The sequence below is a fragment of the Panthera onca genome, chromosome D1, assembly GCF_046562875.1.
Source record: "Panthera onca isolate mPanOnc1 chromosome D1, mPanOnc1 haplotype 2, whole genome shotgun sequence".
NCBI classification, from domain to species: Eukaryota; Metazoa; Chordata; class Mammalia; order Carnivora; family Felidae; genus Panthera; species Panthera onca.
In genome coordinates this window covers 113,507,982-113,528,715 of record NC_138348.1, presented here as the reverse complement: position 1 = coordinate 113,528,715, position 20,734 = coordinate 113,507,982, and the positions used below count along the sequence as shown (strand labels likewise).

Genomic DNA, 20,734 nt, shown 5'->3' with positions numbered 1-20,734 from the left:
GAGAGAGAGAGACAGACAGACAGACAGAATCCCAAGCAAGTCTTGCTGTCAGCATAGAGTCCAATGCAGGACTCTATCCCACAACCTGTGAGTTGAGATAATACCTGAGCTGAAGTCAGACTCTCAGCGGACTGAGAGACCAGGCATCCTGTCTACAAGAGAGTCCTAAGTACAGACAATACCCTGAGGGCTGCTGGAGGGGGGGAGGGTGGGAGGATGAGTTACCTGGTGATGAGCCCCAGGGGTTGTAGGTGAGAGCTGAATCACTGAATTCTGCTCTCAAAACCAATACTGCTCAGTATGTTACTAACTAGAATTTGAGTAAAAAATAAATAAAAAACCAAACAAAAAGTATAGTCAGTAGACTTCATTGATGTGGGATGTAAAAGAAAAGTAAAGGACAACTCACGGATCTCTTGGTCTGAGAAGTGGATTAATTGTTAAATGCTGACAAAGGAACACGTTTGCAGAGTTGCAGGAGTGAAGAGTTCAGTTTTTAGCATTTGATATGCTTTACTGGTTTCTTCCATATTTCCCCTGAGACTGTGAACTTCTTGGTCACAGGGACTGGGTTTTCTAGTCTTTGTTTAATCAGCCCCTGGGACGGGACTTGGCACATTGTGGGAACTCAGCAAGGAGTGACTGCGTATGTTAACATGGGCATCAGTGCTGTATTAGAGATGAAAAGCTGCTTCTTGTTAAATCTTACGATGAGAAGCATTGATGTTTCCGTTCAAACAAGTAAAAATGAAAACAGGTGAAAAATTAAGTGTCTTAGTTATTAATGATTGTTGCTAATTGTACTTTTACTTTGTAGGTGGCACATTTTTACAATTCCATCGATCAACAAATGATTCAAAGTCAGAGACCAATGATGTTACAATCTGCATTAGCATTTGAACAGATAATTAAGGTAAATGGACTTTCTGTGTTATAATAATTAGATTTTACTTGTGAGGTGTTTCTTGTTTCTTAGTTTTTTAGTGTACCCTTCAGCTTAATATTGATCAAAGTTTTGTTCCCCAGTGACTTCCTTCACTTTTAACAAGTAACACTTGTAGATTTAAGTGGTTGTAGTGTTTCACATATTCAGGTGCTGAGTTTGATCCAGTGAATTAATACATGTAGTATACAACTTGTGTGCTATTATATTTACTTATTCACTGAATTGTGAGGTCTTTTTTTTTTTTTTAAAGTTTATTTTTCATGGGCACCTGGGTGGCTCAGTCGGTTAAGCGTTGACTTCAGCTGAGGTCATGATCTCATGGTTTGTGAGTTGGAGCCCCATGTCCGGCTCCGTGCTGACAGCTCAGAGCCTGGAGTCTGCTTGGGATTCTGTATCTCCCTTGCTTTCTGTCCCTCCCCCGTTTGCACTCTTGTCTCTCTCTCTCAAAAATAAATAACATTAAAAAGAATTTTATTTTTGAGAGAGACAGAGACAAAGTGTGAGTGGGGGAGGGGCAGAGAGAGAAAGGGAGACACAGAATCCCAAGCAGGCTCCCAGCTCTGAGATGTCAGCACAGAGCCTTATGCGGGGCTGGAACCCATGCGACCGTGAGGTCATGACCTGAGCTGAGATCAAGAGTCAGATGCTTAACTGAATGAGCCACCCAGGCGCCCCTGAATTGTGAGGCCTTATATACCAGTCTTTAATGCTTTTCTGTCATCTCCTGATTTTATACTTTGAGATTTACTTGGCTTTTTTTATCTGTGCTTGTTTAAATATCCATGCATATGGCATTAGGAAAACCTACACTAGTTTTCAAACTATACTATTACTATGTGACTTGTAGCTTTTCTTATTGTTTTATACCCTTTTCTTATTGTTTTATTTGCAAGTGGATCAGTGGTTGTGATTTTCCTCAAGACTGCGCCCAGTTTCTGTGCTTTTGTAGGAGGACTGCTAGGTCATGGTGTAGTTGTACTCACGGCCAATCTCCTTATGGTCTCCTACAGCAGGAGGTGCAGAGCAGAGTCCATACAGGGAAGGGCCTGGAACGAAGGCTGGGCAAACGGGGCGCTGGCTGTCAGGAACCCCTCCCTGTGGACCCACACAGGGCGTCCTCCACCTGCCCCCGCACCCCCGCCCTGCTCCCCATCACAAGTGGTAATACATGTGATGTTTTCTCACCGGGAAGACCATTAGAGACTCTGTACCTGGGCACTTTTGGGGGACTCGTCCTGGAGGTATCTTCTGCCTGATAATGTACCAAACTTCCAGATGCCCAGAAGGAGATCAAGTGTTGAGTATAAACTGTGTGGTTGAGCTACCATGAACTGTCTTACAAGTTAGGGTGGTGGGGGACCTCCAAGATCCACGTGTGCAGGTGCCAGGGCCGAGTCAGGGTCAGGATGTTAAATAGGCCTTTAAGGGATGGCAGTCAGATCTACTACATTAACTTTGTTCTGCTCACTAGTTCTCAGGCCTACAATTTACAACAAGTCCTATAATTCATATTACAGATTTTTAAATTTTTAAAATTTTTTTAATGAAAAATTTTTTATTGCGAAAGCTCCAAACTTTATAATGCAAAGTTTAAAAAACACAGGTAAACAAGAGGAAAAAAGGTGTTTTAAAACTGTATCACCAAGAGATGGCCATTGTTAGCAGTGTGGAGTATATCCTTTAAATTTTTTTTCTGTACCTGTTACAAGGGTACTTTTGAAAATGGGAAATATTTTATTATTTTTTTACCCCTTTTTACCAAATAGATAATGTTTAATTGCACACCTTTAGGACTTTTTCTTCTCTAATAAATATACTCAAAGAAACATCTGTTGATATTTCTATGAGAAATTGGGTTGTGAGAAGTACATCATTAAATTAGCATATGTTAAATGAGACCGAATAGTAGAGAAGAAACCAAGATGGAAGGAGCAAGAACGCCGAGGTTCTTTCTAATCCTCTGGCCACTCGCTGTCTCCGAGGGCAGGGACTCTGACTTACTTACCTTCATGACCTCTAGCAGTGCGACAGTGGGTCACGTGTGGTGGTTGCTCATTCATGCTTTCTAGGCTGTTGCACGGAGTGCTCTGTTGGATTGAATACGATTGCATTTCATCCATTCAGTGGCTGCGTGTGGAGGGTCTGCTGTATTCTGGACGTGAGTGAGCCCCTGCCTTGCCAGGCAGCACGTCAAGGACGTGTAGAAACCTGGCTGCTGTTGGGCACTTTCTCCCCTCCATCCTTACATATTTGTCCTGAGTGTGTAGTACTGTCTGTGTGCACACAGCACCAGGCACATGGGGTTTTGATTTTTGCTTCAGTCATCAGGTAGGATTTAAGAAATTCACAAGAAGGACAGTTTATTTTATATTGACATTTCCCTAATCCCAGAGTTTTCCTTTGCTTTTGAAGTCCTTACTGAGAGAATTGGCTTTAGCCATGTCTTACGAGCAGCTTTGCAACGGATTTTCTTGTCTTTTCCTTTGTCCCGCAATGTTTGTATTCCCCCCTTTACCGAAGGATATTGTTACCAGAAATGAAAGTCACAGTTGACAGATCTGTTAGCACTTTCAGAATCTTCTACTTCCTCCTGGCTGTCATGGTCTTAGCTTTTGAGTTTGCGGTCCTTTCTGAGTAGCGTTTCTCTGTGATGGAATGAAGCGTAGTGATCCCCGAGTGAGTGTGTGTGCTCCACACTCCGCTGGGCCCCGCAGGAACCATCCTGGACTTGTGCGGCTTCCTGTGAGGGAGTGGGAGTTGAGTGCCCCTTTCAGGGCACTGACACCTTCCCTTGAGGGTGGGCCTGGCCTGTGCTGCCCCTAAGCAGGGTATGAGCCTGGCCCCTTCTCGAGCCCCGTTCACGTGGCTGGGAGGGAGCACTGGACTGACCTGCCTGCCCGGGGGTGGGCAGCTCGTTGCTCAGCCAGCCTTCCCTTGACGAGGACTTGAATACTCCTGGCCTTTGATTGGTGGTTGGAGGGTCAGCCCCCTGTTTGGTCCTGCTCAGGCTGCAGAGCTGTGGCATTTCTGTTGGTGTTTGGCCAGAGTAGGGTGGGTATTGCTAAAGGTTCCCTTGGACCACAGTGTTCCCAGTCCTTTGGCCAGAGGGAGCCGGCTTCTTGGAGGTGGCTCCTGGTGGGAGGCGTGTCCATCGCCCTGTCCTGCACATATGGAGACGGTGAGGAAGTGTGCATGTGTCTCTCCTCAGCTCTCCAGGCCTCAAGGTTGTCTGCTGCCTTCCACCTGTCATTCCTGTGTGTGTGTGTGTGTGTGTGTGTGTGTGTGTGTGTGTGAGAGAGAGAGAGAGAGAGAGAGGGAGAGAGAGAGAGAGACAGAGAGGTCAATCTAGCTCATCTAGGGCTGTTTCACTCTAAGAGAGGAAACTTGGGAGGGAGGGAGCTATTCATTTTGCCACATTGCCTTATCCTTATTGTTTATAAAATGGAAGCATTACTCTATGCGTCCTCATTGCAGATAGTGTTAGGGATAACTGGACTGAAGATGGACAGTGTGAAATCTTGTGGAAAAAAGAAATGCATTGTATCGCTAAATGACATTTGTTGTACCTTAGAATTCAAAAGCAGGAAGTGGGGGAAAGTCACAGATTACTTGGGATAATCCTAAAGAATTAGAAGCCTACATTCAAAAGCTCCAAAATGCTGCCCAACGACTTGCCACTGAAAATAGAAAACTGAGAAAATGGCACACTACATTTTGTGAAAAGGTAGGTTTTATTTGTACAATTAGATAATCTATGAAGAGTATTATTAAAATGGTAATTGGGATGTAATTTTATTCTTTTTAAATTAAAAAAAAAAGTTTATTTGTTTTTGAGAGAGGGACAGAGCAGGGCAGGGGCAGAGAGAGAGAGTAAGAGAGAGAGAGAGAGAGAGAGAGAGAGAGAGAGAATCCCAAGCAGGCTCTGCACTGTCAGCACAGAGCCCGACGTGGGTGGGACTCGAACTCACAAACTGTGAGATCATGACCTGGACTGAAATCAAGAGTTGGATGCTTAGTTGACTGAACCCCCCAGGCACCGTGTGTTATAATTTGAAATAGTTTTTACTTATTTGGAAGTCTAATTATTTAACAGACTTACGGTTGCCAAAATAGTACAGAGTTCACACTTATTGACTTCCTCTGTTGTTAACAACTTGAATAACCATACTACATTTATGATAACTAGGCAATAGGCGGGTTTTGAATTTTACAGCTTTTCCACTGATGTCTTGTTGCATTTGGTCGTTGAGTCTCTGTAGTCTCCTCCTCCTTCTGAGACTTTCCTTGCTTGTCATCACCTTGATACTTGTTACAGAATCAGTCATTTTTTTGTAGAAAGTGTCTCAATGTGGTTTGTATGAAGCTCTCTCATTCTTAGATCACGGTGATGCGGTTCTGACAGAAATACCGCAGCAGCGATGTTTGCCTTTGTCGGGGTATCAATCAGTTATTTCTATGTCTTACTATCGGTTGAATTAATCTTGATCACTCGGTTGAGGTGGTTGGTGTCTGTCAGGTTTTCCTACCGAAAAGTTACTGCTTTTCCAGGGTTACTTTGCGACTGCTGTGCTTTAATTTTTAACAGGTCGTCTTTCTCATGAACATTGATCTGCTTCGGCAGCAGCAGCGTTGGAAAGATGGATTACAAGAACTGAGAACTGGCTTAGCAAGCGTAGAAGCCCAGGTAATTATGTTTTCCTTGGTGTCTACTCTTTGAATGTGATCTTTTCAGAAGGTAAATATAGGAGTTGAGGACGAGTTCATAAAGGTTATCTGTAAATCTTTACTAAGAAATTTCTAATAAATGTAGAGTTCTACTGAATTGTGTATAAAGACCACAAATTAGCAATGCATTTACATTTAAAAATATAAAAATAAGTTTTCATTTATCTTTTGGAACGTCCAGTTTCTCAGTTCAGACTTAGTAGTTTCTTTGACTTGGTGCTTAAACGTTACCATTGTTTAGTTTTCTTTTAGCTGGTGGAGACATGTGTAGAACATGAAGCGAAGTTGGGCAGAAGCCCAGTAATTGAAATAACCGTTTCAGAGTGTTTTCCTTTTTTTTGGGTAAAATTCCATTTCTATACACATTTTGATAAATTATGGTATTTATGTAAGTGTAATGCACAGAGCCTCCTGCCCGGTCTGTGGTAGGGTGTCTTAGCTGAGGATGAATTACGTGTCTTATCTGTTTACATGTAGTTTTCAGTTCTTAGGTTAAAAAAAATTTTTTTTTAATGTTTATTTATTTTTGAGAGAGACAGAGAGAGACAGAGTGTGAGTTTGGGAGGGGCAGAGAGAGAGGGAGACACAGAATCCGAAGCAGTCTCCAGCTCTGAGCTGTCAGCACAGAGTCCTATGTGGGGTCGATCTCACGAACCATGAGATCATGACCTGAGCTGAAGTTGGATGCTTAACCGACTGAGCCACCCGGTGCCCTGAGATTTTTTTTCAATTCTTTTTAAGTTTATTTCTTTTTTTCTTTTGAGAAAGAGGGAGCATGTGCGCACACACACAGGGGTGGAGGGTGGCAGGCAGAGACAGCCGGAGAGGGGGAATCCCAAGCAGGCTCTGTGCCGCCAGCACAGAGCCTGATCCAGGCCTTAAACTCGTGAACCCCGAGATCATGAGCTGAGCTGAAAGCAAGAGTCAGACACTTAGCCGACTGAGCCACCTGGGAGCTCCCAATTCTTAGATCTTGAAGAAAAAACAAGTGTTAGCATTAATGTATTTATGGTTATATGGAAGCACAAAGAGTATAAACTGTCTTGAGCACCTTCATATTTTTCAGTTGATTATTTTTTAAAAATGTGCGGTGGATTATTTAAGGGGTGAAGAAGGAAGAGAAGAGCTGCACTTGATGGGGGTTTTAGAAAGAGGTCTAAGAAGTCGATCAAATAAACCACTGACTTTTTTTTAGCGCCATAGTATAAAGCCCATATATAACATCCACTTAACGTTAATTTGATATTTTAAATTTTGCCGGTTTTTTTGTGGACTATTTAAAAGCATGAAGCTTGGAAATTTTTATATTTGACTTTATATAAACTGTCCTACTACAGGTAGCAGTGAAGGAGTTGCATGTTTTAAGATGTTAAAAATGGGTTGTTTTTTTTGTTTGTTTTTTGCTTATAATTTCACTATATACGACATAAGTGCTTTAAATGAAGACCCCATTTGTCGTAGAATCTAAGTCTAAAGTTCTCTCTTGTGGAGCAAGAGAGTGGGACGCAGGATTGAAGCGAGAGATGACTAATGTCCAGAAAAGACAAGAGCCCCAAATAAGGGCCCTTGCTCCGCTTTTATTGGGATCAGAAGGCTTACAAACATGGCAATGGACGTGCACAAAGGGACAATGAATCTGTGAACATTAACTTGTGGACATGAGGGAAAGGGGGTCTTGAAGACATTCGGGGTTAGGGTTTGGGTTAAGACACAACAACGTGGGGGCACCGGGCAGCCTGGCGGAAGGTTGTTTACAGAGGACAGGAGGCAGCATCTTTGTTTGTCTTAGCCTAGGGGACGAGGCAGGTAGGACACGTGACCTCAGGGTTGACAAGGCACCTTTCTTTTGTTGTTGTTGAAGGACAATGAAATGTATTATCAAATTGGTTTCCATACAACACCCAGTGCTCGTCCCAACAGGTGCCCTCCTCAATACCTATCACTGCAAATGCACCTTTCTTTTGTTAATCATCTCCGCTCTGGGCAGCTTCACTGCCCCACAGGGTCTATAGCCCAATTTACCTGTTTACCTAACTTCAGCCTTCCCTCCTGTGAAAGCAGCTTTCTGCTCTAGTACTAAATGGGTGGTGGGGGGGGTGTTTTTGCTCTGAATGCCTAATCTTGTTTACCTCATACACCTTTGTATTGGGGGCCTTTGTCCCCTCTCTCTATTCTGGGGGCCTTTGCCCCCCCTCTCTATTCTGGGGGACTTGGCCCCCTTTCTCTGTCCTTATTCGCCCGATCTTGTTGACGTAAACTTGGATGAGAGCATCCCATGGCCTTGTAATTCTCTGTGCCTTGTTAACCCATGGGTGCAGGCCCAGGGAGTTCCGAAGCTTATTCCCCACATCCATTCTGTCACCTGGTTTTTAAATAAAAAACGTGACTCTAACCTATCAGGGGTTCCAGGCCGGTGACATGCGTGCGTGGAAGCAGCACTGGAATCACCAGCTGTACAAAGCCCTCGAACACCAGTATCAGATGGGCCTGGAGGCACTGAATGAGAATCTGCCAGAAATAAGCATAGACCTAGTGCACAAGTAAGCTTTCTTACAGCCCCTTTCATTTTCAGACCATGTTTTTCCAGTAATTCATATGTTAAAGCTATTTCTTTGTTTTCAGACAGGGACGGTTACAATTCAGGCCTCCTCTTGAAGAAATCCGGGCTAAATATTACAGAGAAATGAAGAGGTTCATTGGCATTCCTAATCAGTTTAGGGGAGTGGGTGAGGCCGGAGATGAGTCCATTTTTTCTGTTATGATTGATAGAAATGCAAGTGGATTTTTGACTATTTTCAGCAAAGCAGAAGATCTGTTTAGGAGATTATCAGCTGTTTTACACCAACATAAGGTATGGAACTTGTAATTGTTATTCTGTTATAACGTTTCATCTGATTGGTTGAGTGAGTATTAAGTGTACTGATCTGCGGTTTATCTTGTGTGGCATAACGTAGAAGTACGGCAAGGTGGGGAGCCAGTGTGAGGTTTCCTTTACAACCCAGACTTACACCACAGATGAGAACCAAGTTATACTAAGATTTTTTTGTCTTTGACTCTTTGAAGATTGAGAAACTAGTTGCATCAGCTTGGGATGTGACAAGATTCTGTTGTGTCCATTTTAACTCCTCTTGGGAAACTATCTCCTTTCATTCATTCTTGGAATCGAGCGGCCCTTGGAGTGAGGTCTCAGATGTAGTGAGGTGGAGAGGATTTCACTTCCTCCTCGTGTTGGAGTGAACCTTGGCTGCTCAATGGGGAGAGACCCCAGCTGTGTCCCTCGTCCTTCCTTTCGCTCCCAAGACGCGTGACTGAGAAGTCAGCCGGTCTCCCAGTTGCCACCGGGTGCTGCTTCTGACTGTCGGGTTTCTAGGACTGATTGAATGTGCATACGTTCAAATTTGTAGCCTTGGCTTTGCCAAATGATTCTGTATTTGGATACATCAAATTTGAGAAGAGAATCTGAGAAAAGGGTTTTGTGGTCTTTTAAAAAAAGTTTGATGATCACTTTTATATATTAAATAGTTTTTTTAGGCTCTACAGTAATGGTTATATTTGCGTACTTAAATTGAAATTTACCTGAATACCTTACATCTGTACCTTTTTATCAGTGTTAATTAGTTGGACCCTAATTTTTTATATGTTAATAAATTCTGTTTCTTTAATATGTTTTCCATTCTTTAATAGGAATGGATCGTAATTGGACAAGTTGATATGGAAGCTCTAGTGGAAAAACATCTCTCTACGGTCCATGATTGGGAGAAAAATTTCAAAGCACTGAAAATAAAAGGGAAAGAAGTAGAACGACTTCCGAGGTATGAGAAGTTAGAGTCGAGTTTCGGTCCCGTTCAGTAAAAGGGAAAGAAGTAGGGCGGCCTCCGGGGCCTGAGAAGTTAGAGTTTCTGTCACGTTCCAGTGTTGTCATGACCTGGTGAGGGTGCTCCTCAGTAGTGGCCTCGTGTCAGTCACCTTCTGCCTCCCGTAAAGCTTGGCCTTGGCTCTTGGGTATCGTCTGCGTTGGGTGCCGAGACGAAGGTATTTTTCTTCTGGAGGTTCTGCCGGCTGGGACCTAACTGGGGGGAGTCGATCGGGGCCTGAGGATCTGACATTTGACACGCACAGGCACGGGCTACAAGCGCTGAGACTCGCCCGTGAGAATGTGCTCCGGGATATCAAGCCAATGCCGTTGGACTCTGGCTTTGTACTGCTCTGCCTCCTTTCGGGATACCGTGGCAGTCACACAGCCTGGTGCTGCATCGACGTAGGGCCCGAGACGTGGTGGAGACCCTCTGAGGGGCCTGTCATAACCCAGCTACTTGAGAACGGAGTCCCCCTCCTACCTGAAATTCTTACCACTGGAACCGCTCTTGGTAGGAAGCTCTATGACAGGCCTGTTTAACTGTGCATGTATTTCCTCTAAAGGATAAGACCACTTGTGTTAATCTACTTGCTCATTGTCTCAACAAATATTGGGTGAGCGTGGATATATGCAGAGCTTGTCCCGTGGGAGGATAAAGATGAGGAAGAGAGGACCTCACGTTGCTTACTGTCTGCCGGTGCAGTGACACATGACTCAGTACTCACAGGGGTTAAGGGAGTGGGCTCTGGGGGCAGATGGCTGGTCCCAGCTGCGTGACCGCGACTGCCATTTACACCCCGTGAGCCTCGATTTCCTCAGCTTTCAAATAGTTAATACAGAGGTGCCTGGGTGGCTCAGTCGGCTGAGCATCCGAGTCTTGGTTTCGGCTCGGGTCACGATATCCCGGTTCATGGGATTGAGCCCCATGTTGGGCTCTGCGCTGACAGTGTGGAGCCTGCTTGGGATTCTGTCTCTCCCTCTCTGCCCTCCCCTGCTTGTGCCCGCTCACTCTCTCTCTCAAAATAAAAAAAAATAGTTACGACAACTGTAATATTGATCACACGGTGTTTTGAGGATTAAATGAGTAGTTTGAACACAAAGTACTGGTATGGCTGACATTCGCAGTGTATGTTACTTACTGTTAATTGTTATTAATACCGGATGGAATAGTGTGTCTCATTTTAGAGATTGAACTAAGGGCTGGGGAAGTGTATACAGCATGGCGGTGACATCCCATCCTTTCTGGGCAAAACTGGGGAAAGTTTCATTCAGATAGAAATCCTTGAGCTGGAATTTTGACAGGAAAAGCGAGAACTGGAGGTTGCACCAGGGTGTCTCAGGAGAGGAGTTTGTATGCTGAAAATAAGTTGGTTAATTGAGAATTTGATGAATTAGCGTTTTATTAGGGGCTAGAGGGCCTGTTCCTGGAGAGGGGTAATGAAGGTACAGATTTGGGAGAGTTTTACGTTCCCATTGGGCAATTTGGATTTTATTCATATTAGAGTGGTTAGCTCTCGATTTCTCGTCCAAAAGGTGTCAGTACCTGCACATTAGGGGTGTTAGTTGGAACGAGAGAGTTGTATGGTTCGAGAAAGAGACCATGGAGGAAGGGAGCTTAGTCTGTCATCACCCAGAAAACCAGCAGTAATTAATTGAATTAAGTTGTTGGTACTCCAAATGGGGAAGAGGAAACATTATGAAATATGAAACAGTATGAGGTATTAAGAGGTCTTAATTTTGGAGGAAGATGAGGGATGAGGAACAGAAAAGAGACAAATGTCCTGTGGGTTTGAGGTCAGAGGAGTTAGATGATGATATACCATTAATGTTGGTTGGAAGTAGGGAAGAGAGTGCTTTTGTAATGTTTGGGTACAAGGTTTCTCTTCTCTATTGGATACGGTCTTTGGTTTTTTGTTTTTTTAATTTTGTTGTTGTTGTTGTTGAGAGAATGAGAGTGCCAGTAGGGGAGAGGGGCAGAGGGAGAGACAGAATCCCAAGCAGCCTCCACGTGGAGGCTCCATAATTTGGGGGTAGCCTATCTAGGGCTATCCCATTTTATTTGTGGCTGAAGGGAGCCTCATTTTCATGCTACCAGTATTTTCAAATGAAAGGGGAATGTTGGTCTGTCCCCAGGATTCTATAGTCGGTGAGTAAAACTCTGCTGTAATCAGACCATGTGGTGATGCTAATTCATTAGCAAAATATGGCATAATTAATTTTAGTGTTTATTAAAATCATCTGTTTTAAAATTTTTTTAATTTTTTGTTTTTTGGTTTTTTTTTGAGAGAGCATGAGCATGAGCAGGGGAGGGGCAGAGAGAAAGGGAAAGAGAGGGAATCCCAAGCAGGCTCTGTCAGCGCAGAGCCTGATGCAGGGCTCAATCCCACTGAGTCGCTTGAGTGACTGACTGACTGAGCCTTCCAGGTGCCCTTAAAATAATGTATCTTTATCAAATATTAGCAATCTCGACATTTTAGATGTCAGAATTTCAAAAATTGTATACAATTTCATGTTGAAGTAAATCGGTATGTCGTACTGGTTAAGAACTGGAGTTAAAACCACTCTAGTCAGTGGGTGATTGAGAATAAATCTTTAAGAGAATAAGATTTTTATAATAAAAGTGAGTATTGAACTCTACAATTTACTTTGTAAAATGTCACCTGGATCTGTGTTTCCAAAAGATTAGTAGCTTTTTAAATGATCTTTGTGACCATAATTTCCAGGCTTTTTAAAAATTTTGTGAATTTAAGAAAGATATGAGATTTTTTTCTGATGAGCAAGTCTGGTGCAACGTCTGCTTAGAATATGACAATTTGCATTAAGGATATTGTGCAAAGAATTAATATTCTTAACAGTATATGCCTTTTTTTCTGAGTTAAAACAATGTTTCATAAATTTTTTAGAGTGTGGAAACTCTTCTTAATGTTTCATGTTATGGACATAGTACATATACTGAAAAATTTGGATCCTACTGTATCCTGGTATTTTTATTTAACACTAATCTTTAGTATTTTGTCCTGTTATTAGCCCTCAAAAATGTGATTTTTTAATTGTGTGGATATATAATTAGCCATTTTTGTATTCAAATTATTCCTAATTTTTCACTATTATAATTAATGCTTTGAAGAAGATACTTGTATATAAAATCTCGGCATCTGCGCTGAAAATTTCCTTGGGATAAATTCTCAAGGTGAAGTTAGTTAAGACAAGTGGCCTGGTGTTCATGGCTCACTTGCTCCCCGTGAAAGCCGCATGGTCGTCTGCTCTGATCCGAATTTGTGAGAGTTCTCTTTGCCTACACAACTGAAGACATGAATTAGCAATTCATTACATTTTTGTTAATTTGATAGGTAGAAATGATGGTGTGTTGTTGTCTTAGTGCCTTAACAGTCTCTATTTGCCTTCTGTCTTTTCTGTCCCTTATCACTGTTGTTTGTACTTAGCAGAATAGCGAATTTATGTAATAAATATTTAAATAAGTACATTAAATGCTGTGACAGATACAGGGCTTGTAAATGTTTACGTATATTCATGTTGACACTCTAGGAGTTTTTAATGTGCTGTCCTTTTAAAAAAACTGATACACTGGGTGATAAAAAACTTTAGTATTGTAACACAATCATTGTTTCATGAAAACTTCTTGATAGTACATGGAAAACATTTTACTAAATGAAATCTGAATGTGCTTAGAGATTACAATAATACTTTTTGAGTTATTTTGAAATGTATTATATAAAATCATTATAATGAGGTTCTTTCCCTCTAATAAGTCTTTCTCATGTCAAAATCTGTCATTTGGCATTTTTCAGTGCGGTCAAGGTAGATTGTTTAAATATTAATTGTAACCCCGTGAAGACTGTGATTGATGATCTCATCCAGAAGTTATTTGATACGCTTGTTCTTTCTTTGAAGAAGTGCATCCAGGGTAAGGACGCTTTTTGATTTTCATTTTAACTTACTGTTATATACAAAGGCATGTACTTTGATAGTATGAAATGTGAATCCCAGTGATTAAAATCGACCAAGCTGGAAAGTATCATGAAATGAAATGGGCTTCAAATGGCAATTTTCGTAACGTGGGAAAGCCCATGCCCAGCTTTTAAGAGTAAAAGTGGAGGCGGTTTTGCTGTTGACAACATGCGCCAGTATCAGTTTGGTGCCTGTGTACTGAGCAAGGTAGGCGATTCTGCCCTCATGTGTTTCTTCTCATCTGTTCAGTTACTAAGATTTTCCAAAAGTCTGCACTGTGTCTTTTTCCATGAAACTGGGATGCTTTAGCATATTAGCTAAAGGACGGGAAAGGTTACCAATTTTGAGTAAAATATACTAAGAATGAGTACATTTTAACTTTGTCAAAATTTTGAGGTATAACGTAAAACAACTAAACTTGTATGGCAAGGCATTTCTTTGCTTATTCTGTATTTTAAAATTCTGTCGTATGAGCAAATAATAATTTAAGATTTAACGTATGCCATATGGTGAGTACTTCCAGTGCTCTTTGATTTTAAAATGATGCAGCGAAATATTTTTAGTGATAATAACATTCTATGTCACTGTTACCTGTTCAGCTCACTTACATGAAATTGATGCATTTGTAACCGAGGCTATGGACGTCTTAACAGTCATGCCCCAGTCTGTGGAAGAGATTGGCGATGCAAATTTGCAATACAGTAGGCTCCAACAGCGGAAACCAGAGGTGAGCATCGCCAAGTAAAGTTATCGATTGATTTTTATTGGACTGGAATGTTTCAGTCAGGTAATTTTATGTGACCGTTGAGAAACATCATATAATTTCAGTATTGTAAGGAAGTCCACATAATCTGGCCCAATCGCTGAGCTCATGGTTGGACTCTGGTGCTATGTTGGTGCAGTGAAACAGTCCGAGTCAGAGTTAATATTGAGGAGTAGGTACAGTCTGCTAGGATGTGTCACATCTGAATCAGACTAAACTTAGTAATTCATGCTGTTCCCTCTGGGGTTGTAACCAGAAGGGTGCGGTTTGAGCTGAATTAGGAATACACACATTCACACACGTACACACACACTTGCATATGGAGTTATTATATTATGGATGGTTTTAACTAAGTTTAGAAGCAGCAAGAGACATAACTCAAATCACAAGAGAAACTTTGATGTGTCCCTCCTGCGTCATAGACTTCATATGATAAAGCTCGCTGAGAGGTGAAATCGTATGCTTTTGTGGCGCATTCCACAGCGAGGGTTAGAGAGAGAGGAGTAAATATGTGTCCGAGCTGCTGGGCTTGGGCCCCTGGAAAGCTGATGGTAGCATTTCCTGGGAATGTGGGTGGCTGGAGGGGGAAGGTGTCTGGAGAGTGGAAGTGGTGGGGGGTTGGGACGTCAGACGGAAGTTGAGTGAGGAACAGGGACTTCATAGTGGAGACTATGTTTATTAATTGGATATAAATTTAAAAGTCATCTCTCCACGCATGAACTGTGAAGCCAGGGGATTGGATGAGACCACGTGGTTGATGGCGGACCATGGAGGGTGCAGAGCAGGGTAGGACATCCCAGCATTTACTGTGGGGATGTCAGAGGAGACGGCAGAGGACCCTGTGAGTGAAGCGAGAGGAGAGACAGAAAAGGTACCTTCGCAGAAACTAGGAGGAGAGACAGAGACGCTGTGCTGTTCTGCCCGCGAGGCGGGAAGTGGCAGCGGTGGTAGGAAGAGTCCCTGTCACTCGAGCCACAGTCAGGGGCCTGGGGCCGACCCGTGGGTGCAGGGGAGTCACGCTGCCGGGTTTGAAGCAGCAGGGGCCATACAGAATCGGGCCGTCACGTCTCTGGGGTGCCGTGTGGACTTGCAGGGGAGGACAGGAGGGCCCCACCCGGGAGTCTGTTGTACTCCTCAGGCTAATCTGGGTTCTGTCCACTTGTGGAAACCACAACCTGACTCTTCGTTTCTGCCTTCTCTGGCCTTCCTAGTACGTCATGACTCAGTTTCACTTTCTCCGTTGTCCTTTTCTTAAATACTTTCTTTGTGACTTTTCCTTCTGTTCCTGGAATAGTTTATTTCTGTTCTTACCTAATCCCTAATCTTCATTCTTTGAGAAGCCTCCTTCTAACAGTTCCCTGTGAGTGGAAGATTTCTAATAAGAACTTCACCTGGAATAGTTAGAGCATTGTCTTTACAGACTCACAGGTTCCTTCAGTCCTTGTGACCATCTTTAGGATCCTTTTAGCCTCTTTGGTAGAGTGCCATAGTTGAGTTTGTAGATAGTAATGAGTAAGTATTAGGAACTTCATATCCAGGAATTTAACAAATTATTTAGAACAGAAACCTTGATTTTTAAAAAAGCAAGAACAGGTTAGAATAGAATCTTTTTTAAAAATTTTACTTATTTTTTATTTTAATTTTTTGGAGAGAGAGAGGGTACAAGTTAGCGAGGGGCAGAGAGCAAGGGAGAGAGAAAAGTGGGTCTCACCCGATGGGGGGCCATGCCTACCAGAGGCAGGGCTGGAACTCACAATCCATGAGATCATGACCTGAGCCGCAGTCAGATGCTTAACCAACTGAGCCACCCAGGCGCCACTTACTTTTTTTTTTTAAGTTTATTTATTTATTTTGAGAGAGAGAGGGAGGGAGAAAAGAAGAGAGAGAATCCCAAGCAGATTCTTGCTGTCCACATAGAGCCTGATGCATGGGCTCCAACCAATGAACTGTGAGCTCATGACCTGAGCTGAAATCAAGAGTCGGACGCTTAACCGACTGAGCCACCCAGACACCCCTAAAATAAATGGAATCTTTCAAGAAATTTGATAAAATAGGTTGTTTTTTATGTTGTAATTTCTTCAACCTTTAGATTTTGCCCTTATTCCAAGAAGCTGAAGATAAAAACAGACTTTTACGAACTGTGGCAGGTGGAGGTTTGGAAACAATTAGCAATCTGAAGGCTAAGTGGGATAAATTTGAGTTGATGATGGAAAGTCACCAACTTATGATTAAAGATCAGGTAGGAACCTTTTAGTCATTGTGTTAACATGGAAACTTCATTTTTTTCTCACTGAAGATTCTGGCTTATCTTTATTCCATTGGAGCTCAGGTAGGTAGGAATTTTATACTGTGGATGAAATTGGCCTCCCTCAGTATTTCCGTACCATAAAATGCTTTATTTAAATGATCGTTTCCCGTACTTTGTCTTTATTTCCTACCATATGGAGAACTCAGGTAATCGTATTTTCGGTTTTCCTTATGAGTGAATATGTTTGCCTGCTATGTATGGTGACTTTTGAGGGGACACCTGGTAGTTAAACACACCTGTTGTACTCTTCTGCGTGGACACTGGGACACGCCTCCTCAGTTACGCAGCTCCCTGCTGGTGTGGCACAGCTGGTGGTCATTGGCCAAGCATGTCTTATCACATCAACTTTGCTGATAGTTGTGGTGGATGCTGCTGATGACATGAATGAGTTTTTTTCTTTAATGTTTTATTTATTTTTTGAGTGAGAGAGTGAGAGAGAGTGAGAGAGAGAGAGAGCATGGGAAGGGGCAGACAGAGAAGGAGACCAAATCTGAAGCAGGCTCCAGGCTCCAAGCTATCAGCACAGAGCCCGATGGGGGGCTCGAACTCACGGACTGTGGGATCATGACCTGAGTCGAAGTTGGACGCTCAACCAACTGAGCCACCCAGGTGCCCCTGACACGAATGAGTTTTTAATGATGATGCAGGCAGTATATCTCTCGTTACTGAATATTTATAGTCTGATTCTATGTTTTTGACATCAAAATTTTATTGTACTTGAAGTCAGTAATTGAAAACAATCTTCTGAAAAATTTGTTTTGGTGGTTTTTCACCTCTACCTAGAAAGTGTTAGAAATAAAATGTGAAAATAAAGTGAGATTTTACTATAAACTGAATTACCTAAACTCTTTTGGCTCATAGATCGAAGTGATGAAAGGGAACGTTCAGTCGCGTCTTCAGATCTATTACCAAGAATTGGAAAAATTTAAAGCTCGTTGGGACCAACTAAAGCCTGGTGATGATATTATTGAAACTGGCCCACAAAGTACTCTTGATAAAAGCGCCAAGTCAATAAAAGAGAAAAAGATTGAATTTGATGATCTTGAAGTCATAAGGAAAAAGCTGGTGTATGTTTTTTCTTTAAAATGGATAGTAGACATTTTGATTTATATTTCTCTGTATTAGGCCAGAGGCTTTCTTGTATCTGTTTGTCTTAATGTTTTTCTATATAAACTTCTGAAGTTTTAAAAATGATAATTCTAAGTGCTCATGCTACTATTTTCTTAGGAGTTGTGGGTGGAGTCTATAAGGACGTTAAAGGAAGCAAATTTCTGGTTAGGCTTAGAAACAGAACAGAAAATTAAGTTTACTTAGAAGTTACACTGGGAGTTGGAATACTTGTTTTCTGTGATTTCATTGTATTTAAAAATGAGGCCTATAAAATTAATGGAAAATTGCTTTCAGAGACCCTGAGAAGAAAAATGAACCTATAACAATAGTATGAGGTTTCCAAGGAAAAAACGTGTTGCTTTATGTTACAAGTATTAAGGTTAAGTAAGCAGTGTTTCAGGTGTCGTCTCTTAGGTAAATGCTTCCATAAGATAGTGGTCTTCATGGGTGAATGAAGGGTTTAGTACCAATTAGATGAAGGGTATCTTATATTCTAGAATCTCACCCTTGGGTATTAATATTAATGTGATATTTTATCAGTCCATGATATATGTCATTCTGAATCTTTACATTATTATCATTTATGACGTATGATGGACATAAAATACAGATGTTATCAATTCCACTTGGACTTCTTTGGAGAAATACATATTTATGAATTTAAAAGAGGTTATACTTAAGTAGTTAAAGTAAAATTCTTATGCAGTCCCCCACTGTCTACCTTCACTATCAAATATGCACACACACACACACACACACACACACAGGGAATGCAGTTAAATAAACTTAGTGACATTTGACAGTTTTTTAAAATCTAATGATATTTCACTCTTTGTTTCCATAGTGATGATTGCCGTCATTTTGGCCTAGAAGAGCCCAGCTTGTCTTTGGCAGATAGCATCTCCAAGGACATTGAGAGCTGTGCACAAATTTGGGCCCTTTATGAAGAGTTTCAGCAGAGGCTTGAGGAAATGGCCAATGAAGATTGGATTACTTTTCGGTTTGATTCATAAACAGTATTTAGATTCTTATAATTTGGTAGTGTTTTTTTGGGAGGTACATTTTGAGGTGTATTCCTGGTCTCTTACAGGACTAAGACATATCTGTTTGAAGAATTTTTGATGAATTGGCATGACAGATTAAGAAAAGTTGAAGAACATTCGGTTATGACGGTGAAATTACAATCAGAAGTTGACAAATACAAAGTAAGATAGTTTTACTTTACTATTTTAGAATGAGGTTTGCACCTTTCACGTGTCTTTTATGCAGCTGAGTGAGCTGTACTTTTAGTTTCTGATTTTCAGTGACTCCATTACATGAACAAAATAGGAAGTATGGAGTAAACCATAGAAATTATTGATCTTTCTGCTACTCTTTTGAAAAGTTAGAACTAAGAAATTTATGGTTAAAGGTAAAAATTGGAGTGTTTATACCTCTTAGAGCAGTTTAGGATCTGAGTCATTTAGCATATTTAGGATATAGGTTATTTGCTAAAATAATAAAGATAGAAACATTTTAGGTCATGTCTTCAAATCTGTCAAGCTACAACAGGAAGTTTGCATGTATCCACAGTAGTGTTTAATAAAAAATCCTACACAATTCTGTTTGAGAATTTGATTTCGAGTTTGTTAAATAAGATAATAGAGTAATTAAAATTTTATAACTAATCATTAAAGGAAATAACAGTTTGCATTTTGACATATATTCTTGTGTGTACATGTGTCTTCTTCTCTTTTTACAGACCGTAATTCCTATCTTGAAATATGTGAGAGGGGAGTGTCTTTCTCCAGATCACTGGCTTGACCTTTTTCGTCTGCTTGGCCTTCCTCGGGGGACTAGCCTGGAGAAATTAATGTTTGGTGACCTGCTCAGAGTAGCTGATACGATTGTTGCCAAAGCTTCAGACCTTAAGGTAAGAATCACTTGTATAAATATCTCATGAATATGACCTTTGTTAACAGATGGTTTTGCTTTGTGTTTTACGTAAAAAAAGCAGCAAAATTTTTTTTTCTCTTAATATAGTGACAATGTTCCGCTAGTCCATTATTCTTTCTTTAGTAATACATCTGAATCTGTATAGGAGTATAGAAGCAGTGTAAACCCCTTCCTTGAGAGAAAGAAGACAATATGAAATAAAAAATAATCTTGGTTTAAGAAGGGAGTCAGCTTTGGGGCGCCTGGGTGGCTCAGTCGGGTGAGTGTCCGACTTCGGCTCAGGTCATGATCTCACAGTTCGTGGGTTTGAGCCCCACATTGGGCTCTGTGCTGATGGCTCAGAGCCTGAGGCTGCTTCAGATTCTGTGTCTCCCTCTCTCTGCCCCTCCCCCACTCGTGCCATGTCTCTCTCAAAAATAAACATGAAAAAAAAATGTGTTTTTTGAAAAAAGGAAGGGAGTCAGCTTTAATCGAAAGGCAAACAAATACAAATCATTTTATATAAAATACATTTAAAATCATGGGGTATATTATAAATACAAGCTAAGAGATCGCAAAATCCAGAGAGCTAGACCAAGAACCATTTTGCAAATCAGGTTTAGGAAAGGTCTGTGGTACAAGGAGAAATGGTACCGCCTTTGGCCGTCTTAAGTGGCAGACTCTGTGTGTTGTGATCTGCCCGTTTGATGTAAAAATAAAAGGACTCTTGATGTCACATTGTTTTTTTCCTATTCAATATGTTCACCTTTGTGTTTGTTCAGAACCCTGGAGCCTGTTAGGTAATTGTGAGATCATAAAGTACAGTTGCTGTAGAAGATGGTTACTAACCACTTCAGCTGCCTCAGAAGTTAAATTTAAGTTACAGTATCATTGTTGAGGGCTGCAAAATTTTAAATAAGCCTGTTTTTGTGTTTTGCAATGGATTCTTGATTTTTCTTTCTTTTTTAGAAGTAAAAAGCTTATGGCAGGTCTTTAATATCATACTTTGACTATGTGAGATTGGATACTTTGTATCTGATATCTCCTGATACATTAGCTAGTGATTAATTCTCTTGGATAACATGTAAAATATATTCACTTATTTTTTCCTTTATTGTGAAAAGCCAAATAAAAATATATTGT

General features: G+C 41.3%; 1 protein-coding gene across 5 annotated transcripts in view; it reads left to right on the top strand.

Annotated features, from left to right (window-relative positions):
* DYNC2H1 (dynein cytoplasmic 2 heavy chain 1) overlaps positions 1–20,734 on the top strand; it is a 343,887-nt gene that overhangs the window by 25,057 nt on the left and 298,096 nt on the right. For all 5 annotated transcript variants that reach the window (XM_078432668.2, XM_078432669.2, XM_078432667.2 and 2 more), the window contains exons 13-25: positions 818–913; positions 4,518–4,670; positions 5,532–5,630; positions 8,072–8,211; positions 8,294–8,522; positions 9,356–9,483; positions 13,337–13,452; positions 14,096–14,223; positions 16,349–16,498; positions 17,429–17,634; positions 18,522–18,677; positions 18,768–18,882; positions 19,419–19,589. In XM_078432668.2, coding sequence (XP_078288794.2) covers positions 818–913; positions 4,518–4,670; positions 5,532–5,630; positions 8,072–8,211; positions 8,294–8,522; positions 9,356–9,483; positions 13,337–13,452; positions 14,096–14,223; positions 16,349–16,498; positions 17,429–17,634; positions 18,522–18,677; positions 18,768–18,882; positions 19,419–19,589 — 1,887 coding nt within the window. The remainder of the gene's footprint in view (positions 1–817; positions 914–4,517; positions 4,671–5,531; positions 5,631–8,071; positions 8,212–8,293; positions 8,523–9,355; positions 9,484–13,336; positions 13,453–14,095; positions 14,224–16,348; positions 16,499–17,428; positions 17,635–18,521; positions 18,678–18,767; positions 18,883–19,418; positions 19,590–20,734) is intronic.